The 23,459-nt window shown below is 35.3% G+C and overlaps 1 protein-coding gene across 2 annotated transcripts in view; it reads left to right on the forward strand.

The window, feature by feature from the left end:
- Positions 1-23,459, forward strand: part of abcb6a (ATP-binding cassette, sub-family B (MDR/TAP), member 6a) — a 48,491-nt gene that overhangs the window by 13,538 nt on the left and 11,494 nt on the right. For both annotated transcript variants that reach the window (XM_039756457.1, XM_039756456.1), the window contains exons 6-13: positions 6,494-6,686; positions 8,062-8,183; positions 10,453-10,562; positions 15,512-15,577; positions 15,849-15,974; positions 17,895-17,971; positions 20,585-20,648; positions 21,470-21,555. In XM_039756457.1, the coding sequence (XP_039612391.1) occupies positions 6,494-6,686; positions 8,062-8,183; positions 10,453-10,562; positions 15,512-15,577; positions 15,849-15,974; positions 17,895-17,971; positions 20,585-20,648; positions 21,470-21,555 (844 nt within the window). The remainder of the gene's footprint in view (positions 1-6,493; positions 6,687-8,061; positions 8,184-10,452; positions 10,563-15,511; positions 15,578-15,848; positions 15,975-17,894; positions 17,972-20,584; positions 20,649-21,469; positions 21,556-23,459) is intronic.

Genomic DNA, 23,459 nt, shown 5'->3' on the forward strand with positions numbered 1-23,459 from the left:
AAGAGCTGCTTTCTCCTGGTGCTTGTCTATACAGATTGTAGGTTGAGAATTCTTGTTTTATTACTTTCTAAAGATATGTTCTTTAATTGATAGGCAAATCTAAATCTCAGTATGAATAATTGCATTTTTTTCTTTAGTGAGATGAGTTTATGATAGTATCAGTAACAGTAGTAGATGAGATTATAACATCTAGTCTTGTGTCCTGGATTTTATAGTTTACAACAACCACCAATGGAGTAACATTTGTCAAGAGTTTATAAAGTGGGGATTTAACCTCTGGAGTCCCTATGACCTCAGAAATAACATGATCAGAAAATTTCCACATGGATTTTTAAATTATTAACTTGCCTTGTTTTTACGTTAAAATGATTTCTTCACAAGCATAGTACCAGTATATATGCATTTGCCATACAAAATTGTGTTCTAAGGTTAAGCATTTTCTATAAATTGAAGAAAAAAAATGCCCTCTCTGGCACTGTACAATGGAAGCTAAAGGGACATGGGGCATCCCTGGGAAATAAAAGCCTAAAAACTTACCAATGCAGTGTTGAAAGATTACTGCAGAAGAAGACAAACGCTGAAATGGTTGTGCACAGCTGTACTTCTTATGAAATAACTGCATCTCATAATATTGTTTTTTTTTTTGTTTTGTTCAAAAAAGACATAAGCTATTTTGGACATATTTGGTAAATATTTAAGCTTTTTCTGTGCCCCATTAGCCTCCATTGTAAAACACTATTGAGTGCAAGGTTTTATATATATTTAATATACAGTAATCCCTCCTCGATCGTGGGGGTTGCGTTCCAGAACCCCCTGCGATAGATGAAAATCCGCGAAGTAGAAACCATATGTTTGTATGGTTATTTTTATATATTTTAAGCCGTTATAAACTCTCCCACACTTTTAACATTAGAGCCATCTAGACATGAAATAACACCCTTTATTCAAAAGTTTAAACTGTGCTCCATGACAAGACAGAGATGACAGTTCTTTCTCACAATTAAAAGAATGCATACATATCTTCTCTTCAAAGGAGCGCCATCAGGAGCAGAGAATGTCCGAGAGAGAGCGAGATAAAAGCAAACAATCAAAAAATCAATACGTGCTTTTAAGTATGCCGAAGCACCGCGATAAAGCGGCATATTGTAGAGGAGCGTCCGTATCCTCAAGGCAAACGGCCTCTGTGCAAACAGACCCTCTGCTCACCCCCTCCGTCAGGCAGAGAGAGTGAGAGAGACAGAAAAGCAAACAATCAAGCACTGTGTGGGAAGCATATCTTATATCATTGAGGAGTTTTAGTTAATATGTAATACATGCTCTGATTGGGTAGCTTCTAAGCCATCTGCCAATAGCGTCCCTTGTATGAAATCAACTGGGCAAACAAACTGAGGAAGCATGTACCATAAATTAAAAGACCCATTGTCCACAGAAATCGGCGAACCAGCGAAAAATCCATGATATATATTTAGATATGCTTACATTTAAAATCCGCGATAGAGTGAAGCCGCGAAAGTTGAAGCGCGATATAGCGAGTAATTACTGTATCTCTATATATAATCTTCATTTGGGTCTTGGTCTTTGTCCGCGAATGAATTGGAAGAAGCACTAGATGGCAGTAGAGAGACAGCTAAAACATAGGCATTGCATTAAGAATCTCCTCCAGGCTTATACTACTGAAGACTGTAGTACTCCAGTCACACACCAAAACGCAGACATTCCAACTAAACAAATTGTTGTGCTTTAAATTAACTAAAGAGATCTTTATTTAGATCTTTATCTTTGTCCGCAAATTCCATGCATGCGTAGACCACCTTCCAGTTTAGTACATTGTTGTTAGTCACGGATGTCAACAATGTGCTGGAATAATGAAAGGGGTGGTGGACAGTGTTACGCTGATTAGTTCTCGAGGCCTGGTTAGAGAATAAGATTGCCGAAGATAAAAGGTACGTGCCTACGTAACATATGAATGAAAGACGGTGGGTAAAATGAATGACAACGTAACCGCACGTTCCGGAAATTATTATTGTTACGTTGTAGCCGGCGTTGTATCTTTGTCCCCCTTTAATAACCATTGCTCCGTGTATATTGCCTTACTCTTTGGATTGCCACAAAGCAACCTGCGAGATTGGAGAAAGGTTAAGAAGACATCGTGAGAGGAAACGACGGCGTCCTGAAAACGAGACGGACTGTGAATGGACAGAAACAGAAATGCTCCTACACCACCACATAATTACGATTTGGATAGTGATTCCGAGTGGGCCATTCCTATCGAATCAATATCCAAGGGTTTTCTTTTTTTAATTTTGTTTCCCTTATAAAAAAATCATAATGCTGTGCGACGAAGGGCCCAGTTCACAACTGGCAGCTGTGTTTAAACAGGTAGCTCTTCACAGACAACTTTAACACGCGCAACGTAGTTGGTCGCACATGGCTTATATATATGTATGACAACCCATAATTTTAGAGCACAATTTCGCATGGCAAATACATATTTACCATGTCTGTGATGAAATAACTTTGATTTGATAAATACCAAACTTCCCCTTTAATGAATGACAAATTTTGTTTGTTATAAAGAAGACTAAAAGTACAACATGAATAATTTTTGCTTAACATTGTAGTCTTCTATATAAAACTGCAATGTTCCATGCATTGTGTATATTGTGACATTTTAATATTTTTGCATATTGGAAAGGAATTGCAACAAATTCATTCAGAATGTCCTTAATTATGGTTTATTACCTTCAGTTACATCATTTTCATCAGTGCATTTAAGACTGTGGTCTTATTTTTTGGGATCAAATTAATGTTTGTTTAAGGGTTGGGAGCAATAAACAATAGTAGGTAATAGAATAAAAACAGAATGAGACACTAACCCTTTACTCTCCAGCTGGTCTCTAATGGTTTCACTGCGGCATTGACTTAATAATGGGAACGTACCCTGTTTAACTGAAGCCAATCTCAACACAAGTGCTAGAGCTCAGTTTCACTTTAATCACTTAAAACTTTTTTTTTTTTTTTTTTATATAATTGTTTGGGAAGCACTTGGGGTCACACTTGTTGTAAACCAAGCTCAGATATTTGCTTTTGCTTCATGCTTTATTATAAAAACAGCTATCAAGTTGTTTTTAATATTTTTGTAGATCAACCATGAGAAGTCAAGCAAAATGACACCTTTTTTAGCTAATTAAAAATATTACAATGTTCAAACTTTCTAGGCAGCTCAAGACCCTTCTTCAAGCAAGAATCGTGATTATTATTACTTCTCATTGCACCCGTAATGGCTAACACAATACAACACCCTAACACATGAAGTAAATGTGTTTAACACAAACTGAGTGAAATAAATTACTCCAAATTGGCATTAAAACTAGATTTAAAATTGCTTATTTAGTGAGGTTATGTTAAATTTCCATTTAGAAAATCAATGACAGAGTTGAAAAGTCAGATTTAATTACATTGTATTTATTAACAGAATTTGACATTGAAAGGTAGTGTTCATGAAGAATTATTGTGATTTGTAGCACTGTGAATGGTCCTAAAGAGGATTTAAAATTGTGTTCTGCATCCAAGCCTACGTGAAGAAATACCAACTAGTTAGCCAGGTGCAAAACATTGTGTCATTGATTAGGCTAAACAGAATCACACAGTCCATTGGAAGGCACAATATAACCCTGGTACAACATTTTGGGATGCCTCAAGCATATTCAAGAGGACAGCCTTCCTGTACCTCGCCAGTATGTTTATTTGGTGCTGGAAAAGTGCAAGAAGCCTGGGGCCACACAAAGAAGCTCTATAATTGTAGCCCCAGGGCTTCTTCATGTCACCTGGGACCATCAAAGGAATTTCCAGGGTTTATCTTGAGGTGAAGATTGGTCAAAGTTTGAAGGCCCATCCAACCTATGAGCTTGACCTCTAGAGCAGAGTAGTATGCAAGGGCTCATGTGGCAGGAGGCTGAGTGGCAAGACCAGTTTAAAAGAGTGTTTGTTGGGAGACTGGAGTGTATTTAAGTTGAGTAAAATTACTTTCTCAGGAAGCTGAGACAGGCCCTCTATTTTACGTCTGCTGCTTTAATCAACTTCTACCATAGTGCAATACAAAGTATCATTTTCTAAGACCTGATTATGTGGTATGCCAGCAGCAAAATTACAGAACGGAAGGATCTACACCGTGTGATGAAGGATATGCTACAAATCAGGGCAGATCTCCTAAACACAAACACCAACTATGCTAGCCGACTTCGGATGAAGGCTAGCAGCATTATCAGAGACGCAACACATCCAGGCCACCATCTGTTTGCCCCATTACCGTTTGGAAAGAGATTTCGGGCAATCAGGTCACATACTAACAGACTAATAGCTTTTTGCCTAGAACTGTGATTTCAGTCACACCTCTCCAAACCCAATATTCATTCTATTTACAGGAACTAATATAAACATAAAATATACAAATGTACTTGTAAAATGTACATTTTACCTTCCCGTTTATCACACATACAAAGGAACTTATTCTTAGGCAATGCATATTGACTCTTTAAATACTACTACATACATAATGTAATTTTGTGTATCACAGTTGAATATGTGCTGCTTTCTTCTTCATTACTTTTCTTCATTACCCAAATAGCCGGAATGATTATCTTATTGTAGTGTATTTTATTGTTGCATTTTTTTCTTTGCTGCACTTGGAAAGTTGTCATCAGAATTTTGTTGTACAAAAGTATAATGACTATAAATAAAACTCAAACTCAAATGTGGCCAGTCAAGAGAGGCCTCAGTTATTTTTTTTTTTTCCTATGCTCTGTTGTTTCTTTGTGTGTTACTCATTTTGTATCTGAATTTTTTACTTTTGTTACAATAAAGTCTTGTTTCTGGTTATTTTGATATCTTTGGCTTGGATATCTTTTGGTTTGGCGACACCTTGTGAGTGGCCCTTTGTTCTACTGCACTCTAAATATAGTAGTGTAGATTAAAGCACAGAAGGGCATGGACATACAGTAAGTATTATATGAGAGGTTGTTGTGTTTACTTCCATCTTTGCCTCAACATACGAAAAGTCTACTGTATGTGGTGTGGTACAATAGAAATTAAAAAGCTCTGAGACAATGCATGCACCAAGAAATTACATTTAGACTAGCCATAGTTTCAGATCATTAAGTTATCACTGCACTCCAGAGACTTGCCTTTGTACCATTTTCATATTCTCTTGTAGCATATGTAAATTTATTCTCGGTACTCATTTTCATTCCAGCATCCAAAAGGAACTGTGCTAGACTGATTGTCTATAAATTGGCCAGTGATTAGTTACTTTGAATGGCTCCTGCTTTGTGCCTTATGATGCCTGGTTACGCTTCAGCTTTCTGCAGCTCGTTCATGGACTGAAGAGGTTCAGAAAACGTATTTATACTGTAATACATGAAAACCAGGTCATAATTCAATATCCTCCCTAAAATGTATTTTGCCAGTCCCTACCCAAACCCTCATTACAGCTTTGTACATACAGGGTGGTCAAGATCTAATTATGCAGATCGAGATCGTCTGGATGACTTTGATTTATGCAATGACAATTCCTGTTTGGCGCAAAGACAATTCTTCATGTCATCAGTTCGCACATTTCTCGATGGTCTGGGATTTTTCGTGTGATTTTTCTATGTAATAAACTTAAGTTATAGCGTAATGCAAATTGCATAATTCGATCTGGACCACCCTATATTTCAGGAACCACTGAATGTTTCTGCTCTACAGCCAGGGCTATCTTGGGCACCTTTTGCTCAACTAGCAATTGAATTGCTTTGTATAAAAAGCTGAACAGTATTAATATGGAAAGTTTGGAAACCTGTTTTTACTCTGTAGTAGTCAACTACAACAATTTTTTTTTTTTTTTTTTTGTACTTTCTCGTATACAAAGTATAAGGAAAGTATTTTAATCGTCCAAAGATTCGATTCAATTGTGATGCATCTCAATGTTTTAGACCTCCCTGACTTCCTCATATATGAAGTATAGGGAAAGTATTGGAATCGGCCAAAAATGACATTTCAAGATTTTGATTGATCTCAACATTTTAGACCTCACTGATTCAGAAAAAAACATTTTTGGAATTGTGTATGTGTGATACACCAGTACGCTTTTACTTGGGTCAACTAAATTTTGCATACAAGGATTGGGTACAAAGCATAGATTTCTATCAACTTTTGGGCTATTTCTGTTAACTGGAAGTGGTACTTTAATGTTTGTTCATGCTGCAGAGTCTTATTTAACTTTTACTTTTATAATTGTTCAATATATTATTAATTTGATTTGTTGTTGATTGTTTTTTTTTTAAATGTATATAATCTAAAAATCTAATCATTTCTTGATTTACTCCTCAAATATCCAACCCCATATCTGAGTATACGAGAGTCTAGGGGAGACCACTCCTGGTTTTTTACAAAGAGACCAATATTTGGTATAGTTTTTAATCCTTGGTTTTTTTTTTTTTTTCCCATTTCATAGGTTCTTCTGGCTTTGTTAGTAACATGCGAACATTTTTGTGGATCAGAGTACAGCAGTTCACCAATCGTGAGGTGCAAGTTCAGTTGTTTGCTCACTTGCATTCACTTTCTCTTCGTTGGCACCTGGGACGACGCACTGGCGAGGTATTACGAAGCGTTGACCGGGGCACTGCTAGCATCAACTCACTACTTAGGTAATATAATTTTTACATTTTTTTTTAAAAATAGACGTTTGTATGTATACTATTAATATAAATGTGTGTGAGAGAGATTTTATTTTTCTTGCACTTTTTATTGTGTACAATTTTTGTCCATATGTATTACAAGAAAGTATAGTGATGGGGTTATTTCATTTTGTTGTGCTTGTTTAATTTGGATGTTTACATATTAACACATTTTTACATCAGCCAAACATGCCTGTCTGTCTGTGTCATCTGTCCTTCCAAGTCTATGTGCGGGATACACAACTTGTAAATGGTTCAAACCATTGCCAGATTTGAGAATTTCATTTAAAAAAAAAAAAAACATTTATTTTGAACAAAATATTTCATGGGAACCGCCAATATACCAAATAAGATTTGCATTATGATCATAAGTGTTACAAAAGCTATACGTTTTCTTGTTGGCTTTTTTCAGTATAATGAATGAAAGTGGTGTAAAATAAATAGAATTCTTTCAAAAAATATATATATATACTAGGGGGCTTACCCCATGCTCGCTACGTGCCAGCCACTTCACGTCTCTGCTCGTATTGTGAAGGGGGGCTGAACACAACCCAAGGAGACGCAGTCGCTCCTCCGAAACCCCCTCTTAAACGGTAATACAATGGGAAACAAATACAGGTGTGGGGTTGGGGTGTTTTTTTTTTTGTTTTTTTTTTTGGGGTCAGGGCAATTGTTTCTCCAATTTTAGCCAATATACTGGCTACCTGTTACTTTCAAAATATTGCTGCTGTTTTTTAAATCAATACATGGGTATGCTCCCACTTATTTATCTGATTTGTTACACACCAGCCATCCAGAGAGCTTAGATCTACCGGTCAGTTGTTTCTTGTTGTCCCTCGTACTAAATGCAAAACTAATGGGGCTTTTACAGCTGCTGCACCTCGTCTGTGGAATTCATTATCTAATTATATTAAGGAGTCATCTTCAATTTAATGGTTTTAAAATGAGACTGAAGACACATGTCTATTCTCTAGCTTTCTGTGACCTTCAGCGAAAGTGATGGTTTCTTCTTCATAGTCATGTGTTTCAGTTTACTGCTGGTTAGTATTGTGTTTTACTGTATTTTATTATATTTGTGTTTATTGTATTTTTTATTGTAAAGCACTTTGGCTATAGCATTACTGATGTTGCTTTAAATGTGCTCTCTAAATAAATTGACATTGACATTCTAGTCTAGAATACTAGAAGCAACCTGAAATAGTTATTTTCCTTTGTTACTGGCTTTGGTTTTGAAGTAGTAATTAATTTTAGGTTTTGTGTTCATGGCTATATTTTGTTTATTTTTTTATTTTGTCAGTTTGTTCATGTTTGATTAACATATTTATTCTTTTTTTTTCCCTTTCAGCTATATTGTTTTCAGCATCTTTCCCACAATAGCAGATATTGTTATTGCAATCATCTATTTCGGCACATTTTTTAATGCCTGGTTTGGGCTGATTGTGTTTGTCTGCATGGCCCTGTACTTAAGTGAGTATTCTTTTGCAAACCACACATATAGAACCTTAATGAATTATGAAGATGTTGGTATATGAACCTTTCAAATTGTAAAACATTTTCTTTCATTTAGTCTGCAATTACTACTTAGCCTTTCTATCTATAGCCTTAGAAGACAATAATCCAACTTGGTTATACCCAGAAGTATTATTTTTTAATTTTGAGTGGCGGTATGACTGTGGCATTTTAGTACCAGGATATGAAGAACTACTGTGTATATTTGATCATAAGACAACATTGATTCTTGGGTATGTTTTAGATTTATAGATGTGTTTTTGGGAAGAAAAAAGAAAATAATTTCAACACCAGTGTGTACATGTCCAGAAAGTATCTTGAGCTTACAACATAGAATGTACAGGTATATATTGGCTCAAAAGAGGTCCCTGTATGGATCCTTTCTGCAAAATCCCTTCCATTCATTTTAAACCAGCTTATCCGGTAAACTCTTTTCTGTAAGACCGATTAGAGTACTTGAAGCAGCTAGCTATGAACTTGTGAATTTCTAGAACCATTAACAAATCAGACAGCATGATACAGTGCAAGAACAAATGCTGAAGGAGCACTTCAGTATGTAGCCATCACTACATAACAATGTAAACATTGTTTTATCAGTATATATATTAGTAGGTTGACCAGATTTACCAGGATACAACATGAATTGGGACATTTTTTCGCCCCAGTTTCTAATAACGTGCCACTGTTTTTATAATATTGGTAAAATTCACATCCATAATATTCACCCATAGTAACAGTGTTTGCAGAAATGACTGCTTTACAGAACAAAAGGGACCCACAATCCACTAAATAAGTTAGGCAATGTTATTTGTTAAAGTGGGTGACTACAGTAGATTGTACATTTCACATATCAAACCAATAATGATGACAATAAATAAACAATTAAAAGATTGCTGTCAAAATCGCAATTTTAAAAACCACAGTAAATATTAATGTTTGTTTTAGACATACAGTGACAACTTTTTTTTTTTTTTTTGTTTGGGAGTAGAAATATTAAATTCTGGGATGGACTTGTAACTTAAATAAAACTTCTATTGTTTAAATTGTAACTCCATGAGCCATAGTCCTTTATGGGTAATGTGAATGCAAATATGTCCACCCAAGCTGAATTTGCTTAAATTGATTTGTTTCAGATTTTATTTGAAACTTAATTATTTTTCTATCATTTCATGATTGAGAGCAAACATTTTGCTTTAAAGCTTTGAAATGTGCCCTTAGTATGAAATAGTATGACAAAAACTGCACATGTATACAAATAGGATTACCTTCTGAAAGACAATACAGTATAAAGTAAAATTTATCAAATTAAAATGGTTCTTGACAAGTTGTAACCTCAGTTCAAAACATTTTAGCACAGAGCAATGCAATCCAATTTGGTCAGGAGATTGGGAGAAGAAACAGTTTAGTTCTATTAGATCAGTGTTTCCCAACTCGGTCCTGGGGAACCCCTGTGGCTGCAGGTTTTTGTTCCAACCACATTCCTAATCAGTGACAACACCTGATGACACTGAGCTCATTTAATTATCTTGTATTTTGTTTTTTTATTTGATACTCAGAAAAGCACAGCAGCATGATTTTTATTAGACATTTATAAATTCTGCTTTTGCTATCGATTTTTAAATGTATAATTCTTTTGTTGATTTCATTATATTTTACCCCTTCTCTGTGCAGTTTTTCCCCTTTCATTGCATCTTATTAATGACAATTTAAAATGAGCAGATCAGACACACCGAGGCAAACACTGACACTGATTAGTCAAAGGCTGCAACTACTTTAGAGTCAGACCCACTAATTAGTAAATAATGGATTAATTAAACAATTAGAACACGTTGCAAAGTAGAATGAAAATCAAGATGAAAATATTGTTAAAAAGAAAAAAAATACATTATTCCTATATACAGTAACTGCTTGGTACATTTTAATTTTTTTAGCAAACTTAGTTTTCTAATTTCTATATTGTTCCCTAAACACAGAACTTGGAAAATATCAGTTCATTTAATTAGCCCAGGAGTTCAATTAAAAACAGAAGCTGGTTGGGACAAAAACCTGCAGCCACAGGGGTTCCCCAGGACCGAGTTTGGGAAACACTGTATTAGATGCCTGTGTTCTAAAATATTCACTTTATTGACAAGAGTGTTTTTTCACCTTTTCTATGGGTTAAATTTTGTATATTACATTGGTTAAATATATTTGAAAGTCTAACCTTTTATACCGTTAAATTTTTCAGCTCTGACAATTATTATCACAGAGTGGAGGACCAAGTACAGACGAGACATGAATTCGATGGACAATGATGCCAAATCTAAAGCAGTTGATTCTCTACTCAATTTTGAAACGGTATGATTATATGTGAATATAATTGACACTGCATATTTTAAAATAATCTTTAGTAAATTTATACATCTGTGAAAGGTGTAAATAGTTCATAGCTGATTGGTTTTTTTTTATCATAAATACCATGCAAATAAGGAAACTCATTTAATCAAGGCTCATTTTAACAGCATGATGTTGAGAATGGCTAAGCACTCTGCAATAGACCACACTTGAAAGAAGAGGAAGAAAAAAATTTCAAATTGTTAGCTATTTCATCACACTTCAGTTCATGAACAACAACATTTATTTATATAGCACATTTTCATACAAACAGTAGCTCAAAGTGCTTTACATAATAAAGAATAGAAAAATAAAAGACACAATAAGAAAACAAAATAAATCAACATTAATTAACATCGAATAAGAGTAAGGTCCAATGGCCAGGGGACAGAAAAACAAAAAAACTCCAGACGGCTGGAGAAAAATAAAATCTGTAGGGATTCCAGACCATGAGACTGCCCAGTCCCCTCTGGGCATTCTACCTAACATAAATGAAACAGTCCTCTTTGGATTTAGGGTTCTCATGGAAGGGCTTGATGATGATGGTCACGTAGACTTCTGGCTTTTAATCCATCCATAATTGTTGGAGCATCAAAGAAACCGGAAAAAGAAACAGAAAAAGAGAGTAGGGGTCAGTACAGATTTTAGAACCACCATGAGTAGTTATTATGAGGAAATTGAACATACGGAGTATCAGGAATAAGTTAAATTAAGTTAAATTGAAGTTATAAAAAGGCCATGTTAAAGTAATGTGTTTTCAGCAGTGTTTTAAAGTGCTCTACTGTATTAGCCTGGCGAATTCCTATTGGCAGGCTATTCCAGATTTTAGGTGCATAGCAGCAGAAGGCCACCTCACCACTTCTTTTAAGTTTTGTTCTTGGAATTCTAAGGAGATACTCATTTGAGGATCTAAGGTTACGATTTGGAATATAAGGTGTCGGACATTCCGATATATAAGATGGGGCAAAATTTATTTTAGGCTTTATAAATCATAAGCAGAAATTTTAAAGTCAATCCTGAATGACACAGGTAACCAGTGTAGTGACATCAAACCTGGAGTAATGTGTTCAGATTTTCTTTTCCTAGTTAGGATTCTAGCAGCTGCATTCTGCACTAGTTGCAAACGATTTATGTCTTTCTTGGGTAGTCCAGAGAGGAGTGCGTTACAGTAATCTAGTCGACTAAAAACAAATGTGTGAACTAATTTCTCAGCATCTTTCAGTGATCTAAGAGGTCTAACTTTACTTATGTTTCTTAAGTGAAAAAATGCTGCCCTAGTGATCTGATTAATATGTGATTTAAAATTCAGATTACAGTCAACAATTACCCCTAGGCTTTTTACCTCGGTCTTGACTTTTAATCCTAATGTATCCAGTTTATTTCTAATAGCCTCATTGTATCCATTATTGCCAATCGCTAAGATTTCAGATTTCTCTTTATTTAACTTGAGAAAGTTACTATTCATCCATTCTGAGATACAAGTCAGACATTGTGTTAGTGAATCAAGAGAGTCGGAGTCATCAGGTGCTATTGATAAGTACAGCTGTGTGTCATCAGCATAGCTGTGGTAGCTCACGTTGTGCCTCGAGATAATCTGACCTAACGGAAGCATGTAGATTGAGAATAACAGCAGATCCAGGATAAGCCTTGTGGAACACCATATCGGATATCATGTGTCTTTGAGTTGTAATTCCGATAACTAACAAATTTTCTCCCTGTCGGGTAGGATTCAAACCAATTTAAGACCTTGCCAGAGGGGCCCACCCATTGACTAAGGCGATTTCTAAGAATATTATGATCAGTGGTGTCAAATGCAGCACTCAGATCTAAGAGGATGAGAACAGATAAATGGCCTCTGTCTGCATTCACTCGCAAATCATTTACTACTTTAACGAGTGCAGTTTCTGTGCTGTGATTTGTTCTGAAACCTGACTGAAATTTATCAAGAATAGCATGTTTATTTAGGTGATCATTTAACTGCATAATTGCTGCCTTCTTCAGAACTTTACATAAGAAACGCAGGTTAGAGATGGGTCTAAAATTTTCAAGAGCCGAGGGGTCAAGATTATGTTTCTTAAGAAGGGGTTTAACTACAGCAGTCTTAAGACAGTCTGGGAAGACCCCGTATCTAATGACTAATTTACTATATCAAGAACATTATCAATTAGCATGCCTGATACTACTTTGAAAAACCTTGTTGGTATTGGATCAAGGACGCAGGTGGAGGATTTTAATTGAGATATTATTTTTTGTAAATCAGGTAAATCTATCCTAGTGAAAGAGTTTAATTTGTTTATAACAGAATGCTGGGGTTTAGGAGGATCCTTTGTGTTGGAGGGATATACTATGTTATTTCTAATATCATTAATTTTTTGATTGAAAAATACAGTGATAGCCTCACAGAAGCACAGCATTAACATTTAACCATTTATATTTTTTCACTAAATATGCAAACTGTTTCCAAAATGAAAATGTTTTTTTCTGTTGCATTTGAAACAATATTTTTTTCTTTTATAAAATCTAGCACTTTTTTCCCAGTTTTCGAATAATTAGAACAGCTTAATTTGATTGAACAGTGCATTTCATCCTAACATTATTGAAAAGATTTTAAATGCATCATATTTTAGGCAGATGACCAAAACATATGTGTTTTCATTGTCATCATGATGGTGCATTTTCAGTGTGTTTTGTCATTATTGTCACGAAAAGCGTCATCAACAGATATTTTAATCACAATTTTAGTGTGTGAAAGCACTGAATATATGAAGTAAAATAAATCTAATCAAAATGGTTTTAAAATGTTAATAGCCTTCCTCTGAGATGTATTAGGAGGTGGGTTTGAAGGTGGTAGTTTAAAATATCTTAGGTTGGTTTTATATGATAAGTGAAAAAATAAAGACAAACATTTACCAAATGGCAGAGCAACAATTACCAATTTTGGTAGAACATAAAGTGTAAAACTTTTGAAAATGTACTAAAATGTATTACAAATCTAATACATACAAGAATGACCAGAAGACATTGCGAAGGTTTGGGGCAGCCACCCGTATAATTTTTCCCGGCTGCAAAACTGATTCAATATGACAGACATGTTCACACAACTGAGTCTGAAACAGAACTGCTTTAGTATCAACAAGATGACGGCTTTAAAGGCCTGTAAGGAAAGTGATGTCATCAGGACCGGAACTGAAAGTGACATCGTTGGCTGCTCCAGAGCCGGGCAGCATTTCCCTAGAATGGTCTGTAAGAGATTGAGAGAGAGAATTAGTGCACTTCGCCACCCCCTGTTCCAGCGTGGAATTACATGTACTCAAGCCCTTTAGTTGTCTCCTAAACACGCGTGTGTGACAATACTTAAACATGAATGCAAACATTTTTTCTGCTTATTGCATCTAATTTTATCATGACTTAGCAGCTAAATGTTTTCACTAATACTTGAATTATTGTGCTGCAAACTGGTGTCCTGCAGTGCAGTCTGTATCAATTGTGATAGCGACTGTCGCCCTATGGAAGTTGACAGCTGAAGATTGATTCCTTGAGCTTTTTCCTTTATTAAGTACAGGGTGATTTCAAAAAGATTCATCTGATTTTCAACATGATTTATTTGACTTGTAAATCATGAAAGAATAATGCAGTAAATTGTAAATTGTAAAATTACATAATAAACTTTATGCTTACCTAAACAAGTGCTCCATTTGACTTCCTCCAGCTGTATGAACAACATCAACAAAATCATCCCATACTCAACTGAGTATGTCAGGTGTCACTGTACGCATGGTTCTTTCAATGCAATTTTGGAGATCATCCACTGTTTTATGGATTTATGGACAGTTATTTGTTGAAAACATTTCAATACACCACACTTCGATGTGGCGTGTTGAAATCTGCTATTCACTTTGCACATCAAACTTGTTTGTATGTCCTCACTTGCCCTAGTCCATAGATCAATAACATGCCCCAGAAAATGGAAGGTGCACATGGTGTCAGACATAGAGCATCACACAAACACACCGTTAACTTGCCATTGCCAACAATGATGGTCAATGTGCAGTACCCTGTGTCTCATCGACCAATATACTCCAATTGCTATGTATTTTTCAAAATAATGTATAACTTATTACTAATGACAAACAATGATTTCTGCAAAAATGCCTTCATGTATCTTCAAATTACATTCTCCTCCTTTCTTAATAAAATTGAAGGTTGCAGGCAGCCAAAATTCATCCTGACCGTCTTGGACAGACTATTAGTTCAGTGCAGACCCACTCAAGACCATAACCACACTTACGGTTACTAGTGGCCATTCTAGAATCGGCAATTATTCCAATGGGCATGTTTTTGGTCATATGTGAGGAAAACCCACAAAGACATGAAAATAAGTCCACATAGACCATGACCAAGTCTTGGATTCAAAACCAGGTTACTGGATCCAAGAGACAGCAGCGTCAGCCACTAATAGCCAAACTATAAGTTAATAAATATAGATCTAATGTAAATGTAACAAATTTTAGCATTTAGTTTTCTCCTGATACAAAATTTTTGTTAAAAGGTATACAACCTACCTTTTTGCAAAGGTAATCCGCATGTTACAAGGCTTCTCTATAACAAAAAATGGTGGCTTAGAAATTGATTTAGAGGACTGGACACATTTGCATATTTTATGTTGATAATGCTTGTGAGTTCATTCATATAGTGGATCAAAAATGTTGCTTTTTCAGGATTACACTAGAAATATTTCTTACTGGGAGCCAGGTCAGGAACCCAGTATTTTTAATAAAGTGTTGTCAAGATCATTGATGTGTTCAGGCTGTCATGTAGTGACAAACTGAATTTATGTCAGATTTTAAATAATATTGAATTGGGAGTTAAATTATTCATGTTCTAGTAAGTTTATGCTTGTGTGATTCTTACAGGTTAAATATTACAATGCTGAAGCTTATGAAGTTTCCAGGTTCAACAGTGCCATTCTGAAGTATCAGGTAAAGCAGTTTTGTTTAAGTTATAAGTGCTTTGCCATTTTTCTCTTGCTTGGGATACATTTGAATGTATACATACAAAGTAACACGGTCAAATCAGGCCAGCTTCAGTCTATCTGTCTTTTGATCTGAAAATCATACCAATGTATGCAGTACATTTTATTTAACTAACACTTTTCAGAATCTGCTTTTTTTAAATTCTTGTTGGCACCCCAATCACAAAAAGAAGTGAAAGTTCTGTTTAACCTTTGATTATGCATTTGTTTTAAACCAGGTCTCAGAATGGAAAGTAAATGCTTCCCTGGCTCTGCTGAATCAAACTCAAAACCTCATTATTGGTTCTGGGCTGCTTGCTGGGTCACTGCTGTGTGCCTACTTTGTCACTGAAAACAAATTTCAGGTAAAAACATTAATGATTTGAGTTCATGACAAAAATGAGTGATCAAGCCTTACTACAAAAATCACATTACATGCCTAGGCCTCAAAAATATGGTGGGTATTTTGGGGTGGGGAGTAACAATCCAGCAAAGCTTATTTTAACTATGTATCAAAAATGGGTATTCCTATAATTTGAACCAGTAATTATAATATTCATTCAAAAAATTTTAGAATAAAGATTACAAATTCTGGGGTTTTCATGTACAGTGCATTCATATAAGAAGCATTTTTGCTTTGCGTCTTCCCCCGTCATAATCTATCGTCTGTTGGGGGGAGAGCAAAATCTTTAGATTTGTCAAATATTTTGATCTCCTTTTTTTTTTTTTTTGAGGGATATTGACATTATAGGGTCCACTGATACTGAAAATATGGATATCTTGGTGATGTGTGTGTGTGAGTCTGTGTCATAGTTTCTTGACAAAGATCTAGATCTAAAACAGCTGGACAGAAAAATACCAATTTCGAAACCTAAGCCTGTTATGAGATGACAATGTGCTGATCAGTTTTTGAGCCAAATTGTGCAAGAGAAAGAGGCACTCTAGAGGAACCCTCAAATACCATAATTGTGCAATTAATTATGAATTCTTCACACCAGTTGCTATCGTGATGACCTATTTTATGATCAGAAAGCTTGACATCATTTAAAATAATTACTGAAATGTTATTGAATAGTTCAGTTAACTTGGTTCCTAGGGCACAAAGCCTTCTGATGCTCACAATCAAACTTTTTTCTCTAATGATACAAATGAGTGTACAAGTACTACTGAATAGAAGTAAGTATAGCTAAATATTGTACTGAGGGCTTAAAATTATTGGCATATTTTAATACAGGTGAAAATAGTATTATAAAATAAATGGCATATATTAAGGATGTTTGTGCTCAGTATATGAGACAACTACAGGCTTTTAATCTAATATTTCCAGAGAAACATTTTTAAATGAATAATACTGTTTTCAGTTCTAAAAAAAGCATGCCAAAATTTATACTTAACATTACTTTGTACTCTGATTTTCATTGAAAACAATAAACAAAATGAAGTCCACAGCAATTCTCTTATTTAAGTTCAATGTAATCCTAAAGAACTTTTTCTTGAACTTTATGCAAGATTTTGTTTCATCATAAGATAAAAAACACTTCGTCTCCCATGGGGAGAAGCAAATGAATCAAAAATACAAATATTAATTGATCTTCATAAATCAGATAGCCTTTAAAAAAAATGTTAAATCTATTAGCTATACCCCTTAATACTATTAGAACAATAATCAAGAATCTTGAAACTGCTAGGAGAATGGTTATATTTACCAGGGCAATCATAGATGTGCATGCTTTCTCTGTGCTTACCATGGAAGCCAGTGATGGAGACAACCAAAAAACCAAGACTGTAGTGACCATTCAACATTTTGGCCTCACTAGGCCTCCATGTAGGCAATATATGTATGCCAACAAGTTATGTCTAACATCCATTAGGACTTGGAAGTGGATGTCATGATAAGAAGAGACCAAGTCTAAATTTAGTCTGTTCACGCCGTCAGTACTTTTACTAACTGAAGAAGGGTTAAAAAAGAGAAAATAACTACATAACCACTCTAAAATGTGAGGGAAGTTTTGTTAATATTATGTGGCTGTTTTGTTTCCACTGATGTTGGTGCAAGTGCTATTAACTAGACTAGATTCCATATAACACTTCCAAATGGTTTTGAAAGAGAAAAATCAGGGAAGTAGCAGGGATTTTAATGTGAATTCTTAATTATGAAAAAGTGAATATCTTAATGTTTCAGAGATGTAAATTGTATAAAAAGTCTTTATATGCAGAAAGACTGAGAGGTAAGACTACTACAGAGCCAGAATAGGCAAAAATGTAATCATTTTTCTTTATTTCAGATTGGTGACTATGTTCTATTTGGTACATACATAGTTCAACTTTACACACCTCTTAACTGGTTTGGTACGTACTATAGGTGAGTTTTGTTTACATCTCCTTCATATTCCTGCATTTCAGAGTCCCCCCACCCCCTTTAATAAATGACTTACAACCCAATGAAATATATATATGGAGTTAATAGTTTTACTACTAGCATTTTGAACTTTTAACTTTTTATTTTTCAATCTGTCAGCAAATAATGCAGGTCAGGTACATATTTTGGCTGACCTTACAATTTGAATTCATGGTTTTGTATGGTGTAATGATTTTAAAGTGTGTTGCATTTATTTACAGTAAGTGATATATTGGTTGACATGAGATGTCAAGCAAAATTAAAAAAAAAAAAGAAAAACACAATTCATCAGTGCATTTGTGTTGGACTTTGAAAAATCTCTTCTTTTAAAAGAGTTAAAGAAAAGTCCCCAAGCCTTTTTACCTTTTGAAAGGAGTTAATTGCATCTGGTTCTTTTGGACCTTTTCCTGCATTAATTCCTATGAGCAAGTAAAAACTACAGTGTTTGATCCAGAAGTGGAAGTTTTATGAAAATGTAAAAGTAGTATGCTATGAAATACACAAATTACTGAAATAGGAATTAATTTCTAATAACCTACATTCTCTTTTGGGATGGAGTGACATTGGTATGCATTTTTTGCCCATTGTCTCAGCTTTGTGCTTATAATAAATTCTTTGAAATATCCAGTATTTTTGTGTGTTGTCCTAGAACTGCATAAGGAAAACAACAAAAAATGCATAAGACAGATTTTTTTCAGACCAGTGAATAGTTTATAATAGGCATCTTTCACTAGGATAAGTTAGATTAATTTATTTGTGTAACTTATAATAGTTTGAGTGGTTACTTTTACATGGCTAAAACAGATTTTTCAGATGCAGACATGGAAATAATAAAGTTCAATCTAAATACAGGTAAAATTCCATTACAACGAACTCCCAGGGACCTAAAAAATATTTTGTTGTAATGAAAGTTTTGCTGTAATGAGATTCTATATTTGTTACTATAGTGCTTTCTTTAAATTGCACCCAGGCGTTTGCAATCATTTCAATAGCTTCTTTTGCGTTTAATTTTAATCTCCTCCTGCCTACAAGTTATGCTGACGAGATTTATTTTTTCTCAGCATTTCCTTGCGATAATACACTTTCCGGGTACAAATGATGCCCAAATCCAATGGCTGAAAGCACTGATGTGCAATTGGGTCGGAGGAATTCAACGCTAACATCATCTAAATGTGGATGTATGTTGTGGGCAGCAAAGTTATCAATCGGGAGCCGAATTATCCTTTTCTTCATATTGTGAGTGTTTGATGAATGGTTCAATTTGGTGAACAAATGCTGACCTACAAATGCATTTGTGGTGCTTTTATATTCAAGCGTTGCATTTTCCCCATCGTAATGACACAATACATTTTAAAAGTGTCACATACCATCTTCTGTGCAACAGAATGTACAACACTGTATTTGAGCCACAGAGAAAAAAAAAAAATTTAGGACACAGTGAAAAGGTGTATTTTGTGATTAAAGTGGAAATTGCGGCTTTAATATCTTAAAACCGACCCAGTTGTTAATCACTACAAGCTTCTGGGGGTTCCTCCTGACCTACAGCAGTGGCAAGCAGCAATAGAGTTACCACACAGAACACATTAGATGTATGATATTCCAACTCTCTGCACATTTAGAATCCTTATCTTTATACTTGATATCATTTTCATGATGAAATACATTAAAGTATGTGTTACATTTTGCACATAAATTGTTAATTTTGTTTAAATAATGAATACTGTTAATAATTACACACATGCGGGTAACACAGTGGTGGAGTGGCAGTGCTGCCGTCTCACAGGGAGTCCCGTCGCTGGTGTTCCCTGCCTGGACTTTATACATGGTTTTCCTGCTGGTTTTCCACAGTGTGCTCCAGTTTCCTTCCTAAGATATGCAGATTTAGGGATTCAGTGACAGTAAAATGATACTAGTGCATGTAAGTGCTTGCATTCACTTTGAGACGAGCTGATGCCCCGTTCAGGGATTGTTTCTGCCACATGCCCAATGCTAGCTGGAATGGGCACATCCCTGGATTGATGGATTTAATCATTAAACATCCTTTTCAGAGATATTGCGGCAAGATGTCATCGGAATTTATTGGGTGTTTCACACAATTTGCAAGACAGCGAAGCCAGACCATTTCTCACCGTGATAATATCTTGAACTGCCACCTGGTGGAATCTTCCAGATTTACGTAAAGTATGTGCTCAAGTATAAACAGTACAACACTTGTGTAGCAGTACCTTAAGCTGGAGCATACGTCGCGACATGGGAAGTATAAACCTGGCCTTATTGTGTTTTAATTTGCTAAGGAGAAAATGCACACCAACTACTAAAACAGGTGTTCTGATTTCTGAACAGAATTATCCTGAATTAATTTATTGATTTATATTTTTTTACATCGGCAAAGCAGATGTTTAACTGCAAGCATTGAAAAAATAAATTATAATCTAAATATAAAATATTCAAAACTGCAAGTAGTTAAATTCCATACAGACTGGGGAACGTTATACAGACTGTTGTTTTATTGTGTTTTAATTTGCTAAGGAGAAAACGCACACAAACTACAAAAAAAGTGTTCTGATTTCTCAACAGAATGATCCAGAGTTCATTTATTGACATGGAGAACATGTTTGAACTCTTTACGGAAGAACAGGAGGTGCATTTTCTATTATTATTATTATTATTATTATTATTTAGAACTAGTACCTGTAGGGAATATTTCAAAATGTACCTTTCATAAGCATCAGAATTGTATTTTAAAGTCTAACTGACCTGTTGATATATAAACTGTGCTGTCTAGAGTGGCATCCTTGGATAATTTCTAATCTTGTAAGTGTGTCAGATACTGCACAAGTTGAGTTTGTTAGTTTAACATTTCCATATGGTGTAGACAAATATATGAGAATTGAAAACTACTGTTTTCTGGCAAATTATTTCTGAAATATTTGTAGACTTCCTGTGACTTTCAGCATAAGAGTTGTTTTGAAGAATAAATTGGTAAGAGGGTGAATGTGAGTTGGAGAGCATGAGTGTGGTAGGTGGTGGTGATGAAGAGGGGCACAAATAAAAATGGACAACTATATTTTCAGTTCTGTAGTAATTTGGAAGCAGCAGGGGCCAAATTTTGGATTGTGGTCTGCATCACTGTGATGCAAACAATTCACCATTGGTGATCCAGCCCCATATAAGGAAGACTAATGCTTCATAAACATTAGGTGATTAAAGAGCTGCAACTTAAATGCTTATTCAGGAGCTTCAGTAGATTTTGTTTACTGTACCAATATAAACATATTGGTAAATTATTCAAATTTTAATTGAAATTCATGTCTGACCATGTGATTAAAAACTGTTCATGCGATTTGGTGCCGTATGTATGGACATGGTGTTCATCTGTTGAAGCAGTGTTGTAAAAGTACTATATGCACAAAGCAAACTTTGCTTCCTAACATCACCTCTTCTTTGTTTTCAACTCGGCAGGTTAAAGATGACCCCGATGCTGGTAATCTGCTTTTTAAACTGGGAAAGGTGGAATTTGAAAATGTTCACTTTAGCTATGTAAATGGGTAATGCAAAATACTTTATTTTTCTTAAATTATATATTGACAAGCAAATTTGCAGTTTATGATTGCTTGTCTGTGTTACATTTTATAATGCATCTAAACAACATGTCTCCTTTTGATGCTGCTGCTGAACCTTTTTACAGCTGTCCTTTTATCAGTTAAGCATTATTTTTCGCAGCTAGTATTTCTATTTTTTCTGTTTAAAAAAAGAAGTAAATGACCAAGAAGGTAATTTTTGTGCAGTTTCCAAAAGTTCATTTAATTTAGGTCTCTTACTGATTTACTCCACATGTTAGAGGCACAGCTGGTATTTATTAAGAACTAGGAATGTTTTGATAAAAATAGGCCAATCTGTCCAACATAAAGGTCTGGTAGAAATACAGTGATCCCTTGCCATATCGTGCTTCGACTTTCGCGGCTTCACTCCATCGCGGATTTTAAATGTAAGCATATCCAAATATATATCACAGATTTTTCGCTGGTTCGCGGATTTCTGCGGACAGTGGGTCTTTTAATGTAAAGTACAAGCTTCCTCGGTTTGTTTGCCCAGTTGATTTCATACAAGGGACGCTATTGGCGGATGGCTTAGAAGCTACCCAATAAGAGCATGTATTACGTATTAAATAAAACTCCTCAATGATATGCGATGTGCTTCCCGAGCGGTGCTTGATTGTTTGCTTTTCTGTGTCTCTCTCACTCTCTCTGACGTTCTCTGCTCCTTACGGAGGGGGTGTGCGCAGAGGGGCTGTTTGCACAGAGGCCGTTTGCCTAGAAGATACGGACACTACTTTGAAAATGCTGAAAGACTACCTTCACATTGCTCCCTTCTTTGCGGCTGCTTTATCTCGGTGCGCATACTTAAAAGCCCAACAGCACGTATTGATTTTTTTGATTGTTTCTCTCTCTCTCTCTCTCTCTGACATTCTCTGCTCCTGACGGCACTCCTTTGAAGACAGGATATGTTTGCATTCTTTTAATTGTGAAAAAGAACTGTCATCTCTGACTTGTCATGGAGCACAGTTTAAACTTTTGACTAAAGGGTGTTATTTCATGTCTAGATGGCTCTAATAATGTTAACAGTGTGGGAGTGTTTATAAGGGCTTAAAATATATAAAAATAACCATACAAACATATTGTTTCTACTTCGGATTTTCACCTATCGCGGGGGGTTCTTGAACGCAACCCCCGCGATCGAGGAGGGATTACTGTAGTCATTTTAAAGTAAGATGAATTAATAACAGACTTTTTAAGAGCAAATAGTGATCGACTGTACCAAGTCTGTTTACAAAGTGTATTACAACATCACTTACAATACACAAACCAGCTATTACAGTAGTATATCTAAATATAAAGCCTGACTGAACACAAAGTGTTTATCATTGAGAGAAAAAGTATATATTTCTGAGTTCTTCATTAGTGCCCCTGTAGTTCATATACAGACTACATGGAGAAAAAAAATCGTGCACTTATTAATTTCTCATCAGTGTCCCTGCACCAGCACATAGCATTAACAGTAGTGCAGAGAAGACCACGTTTGCCATTTCTACCTGTGATCCTTTTCCTTTGTTACAGAACAAGCACCATCTGTTACGTTGTTTGTTCCTCTATGAATGATACCTAGGTCTGCGTTAGCACTGGGAAAGAGATTATCCACTCTCTCAGGGAGGTTTCCTAGTTATACACCAGGAGAGTAATATTAAGTTTCCAAATGTTGTACCTGTTCACCTAATAAGTTAGTCCTTTTAATCATGACTTTCCTTTTTATGAGGATAGTTTTATAGGTGATTTAATTTGGGGTTCTCAGTCCTGCTTTCCAATCTAAGTGTCACATTCGCTGTCCAACTCAGCTTGAAGTGATTGGACATCTGACTCTGGTGTTTATCTTTAAACAGTGCCCAAGTGCTAGA

The sequence above is a fragment of the Polypterus senegalus genome, chromosome 6 (genome assembly GCF_016835505.1).
Source record: "Polypterus senegalus isolate Bchr_013 chromosome 6, ASM1683550v1, whole genome shotgun sequence".
Lineage (NCBI taxonomy): Eukaryota > Metazoa > Chordata > Cladistia > Polypteriformes > Polypteridae > Polypterus > Polypterus senegalus.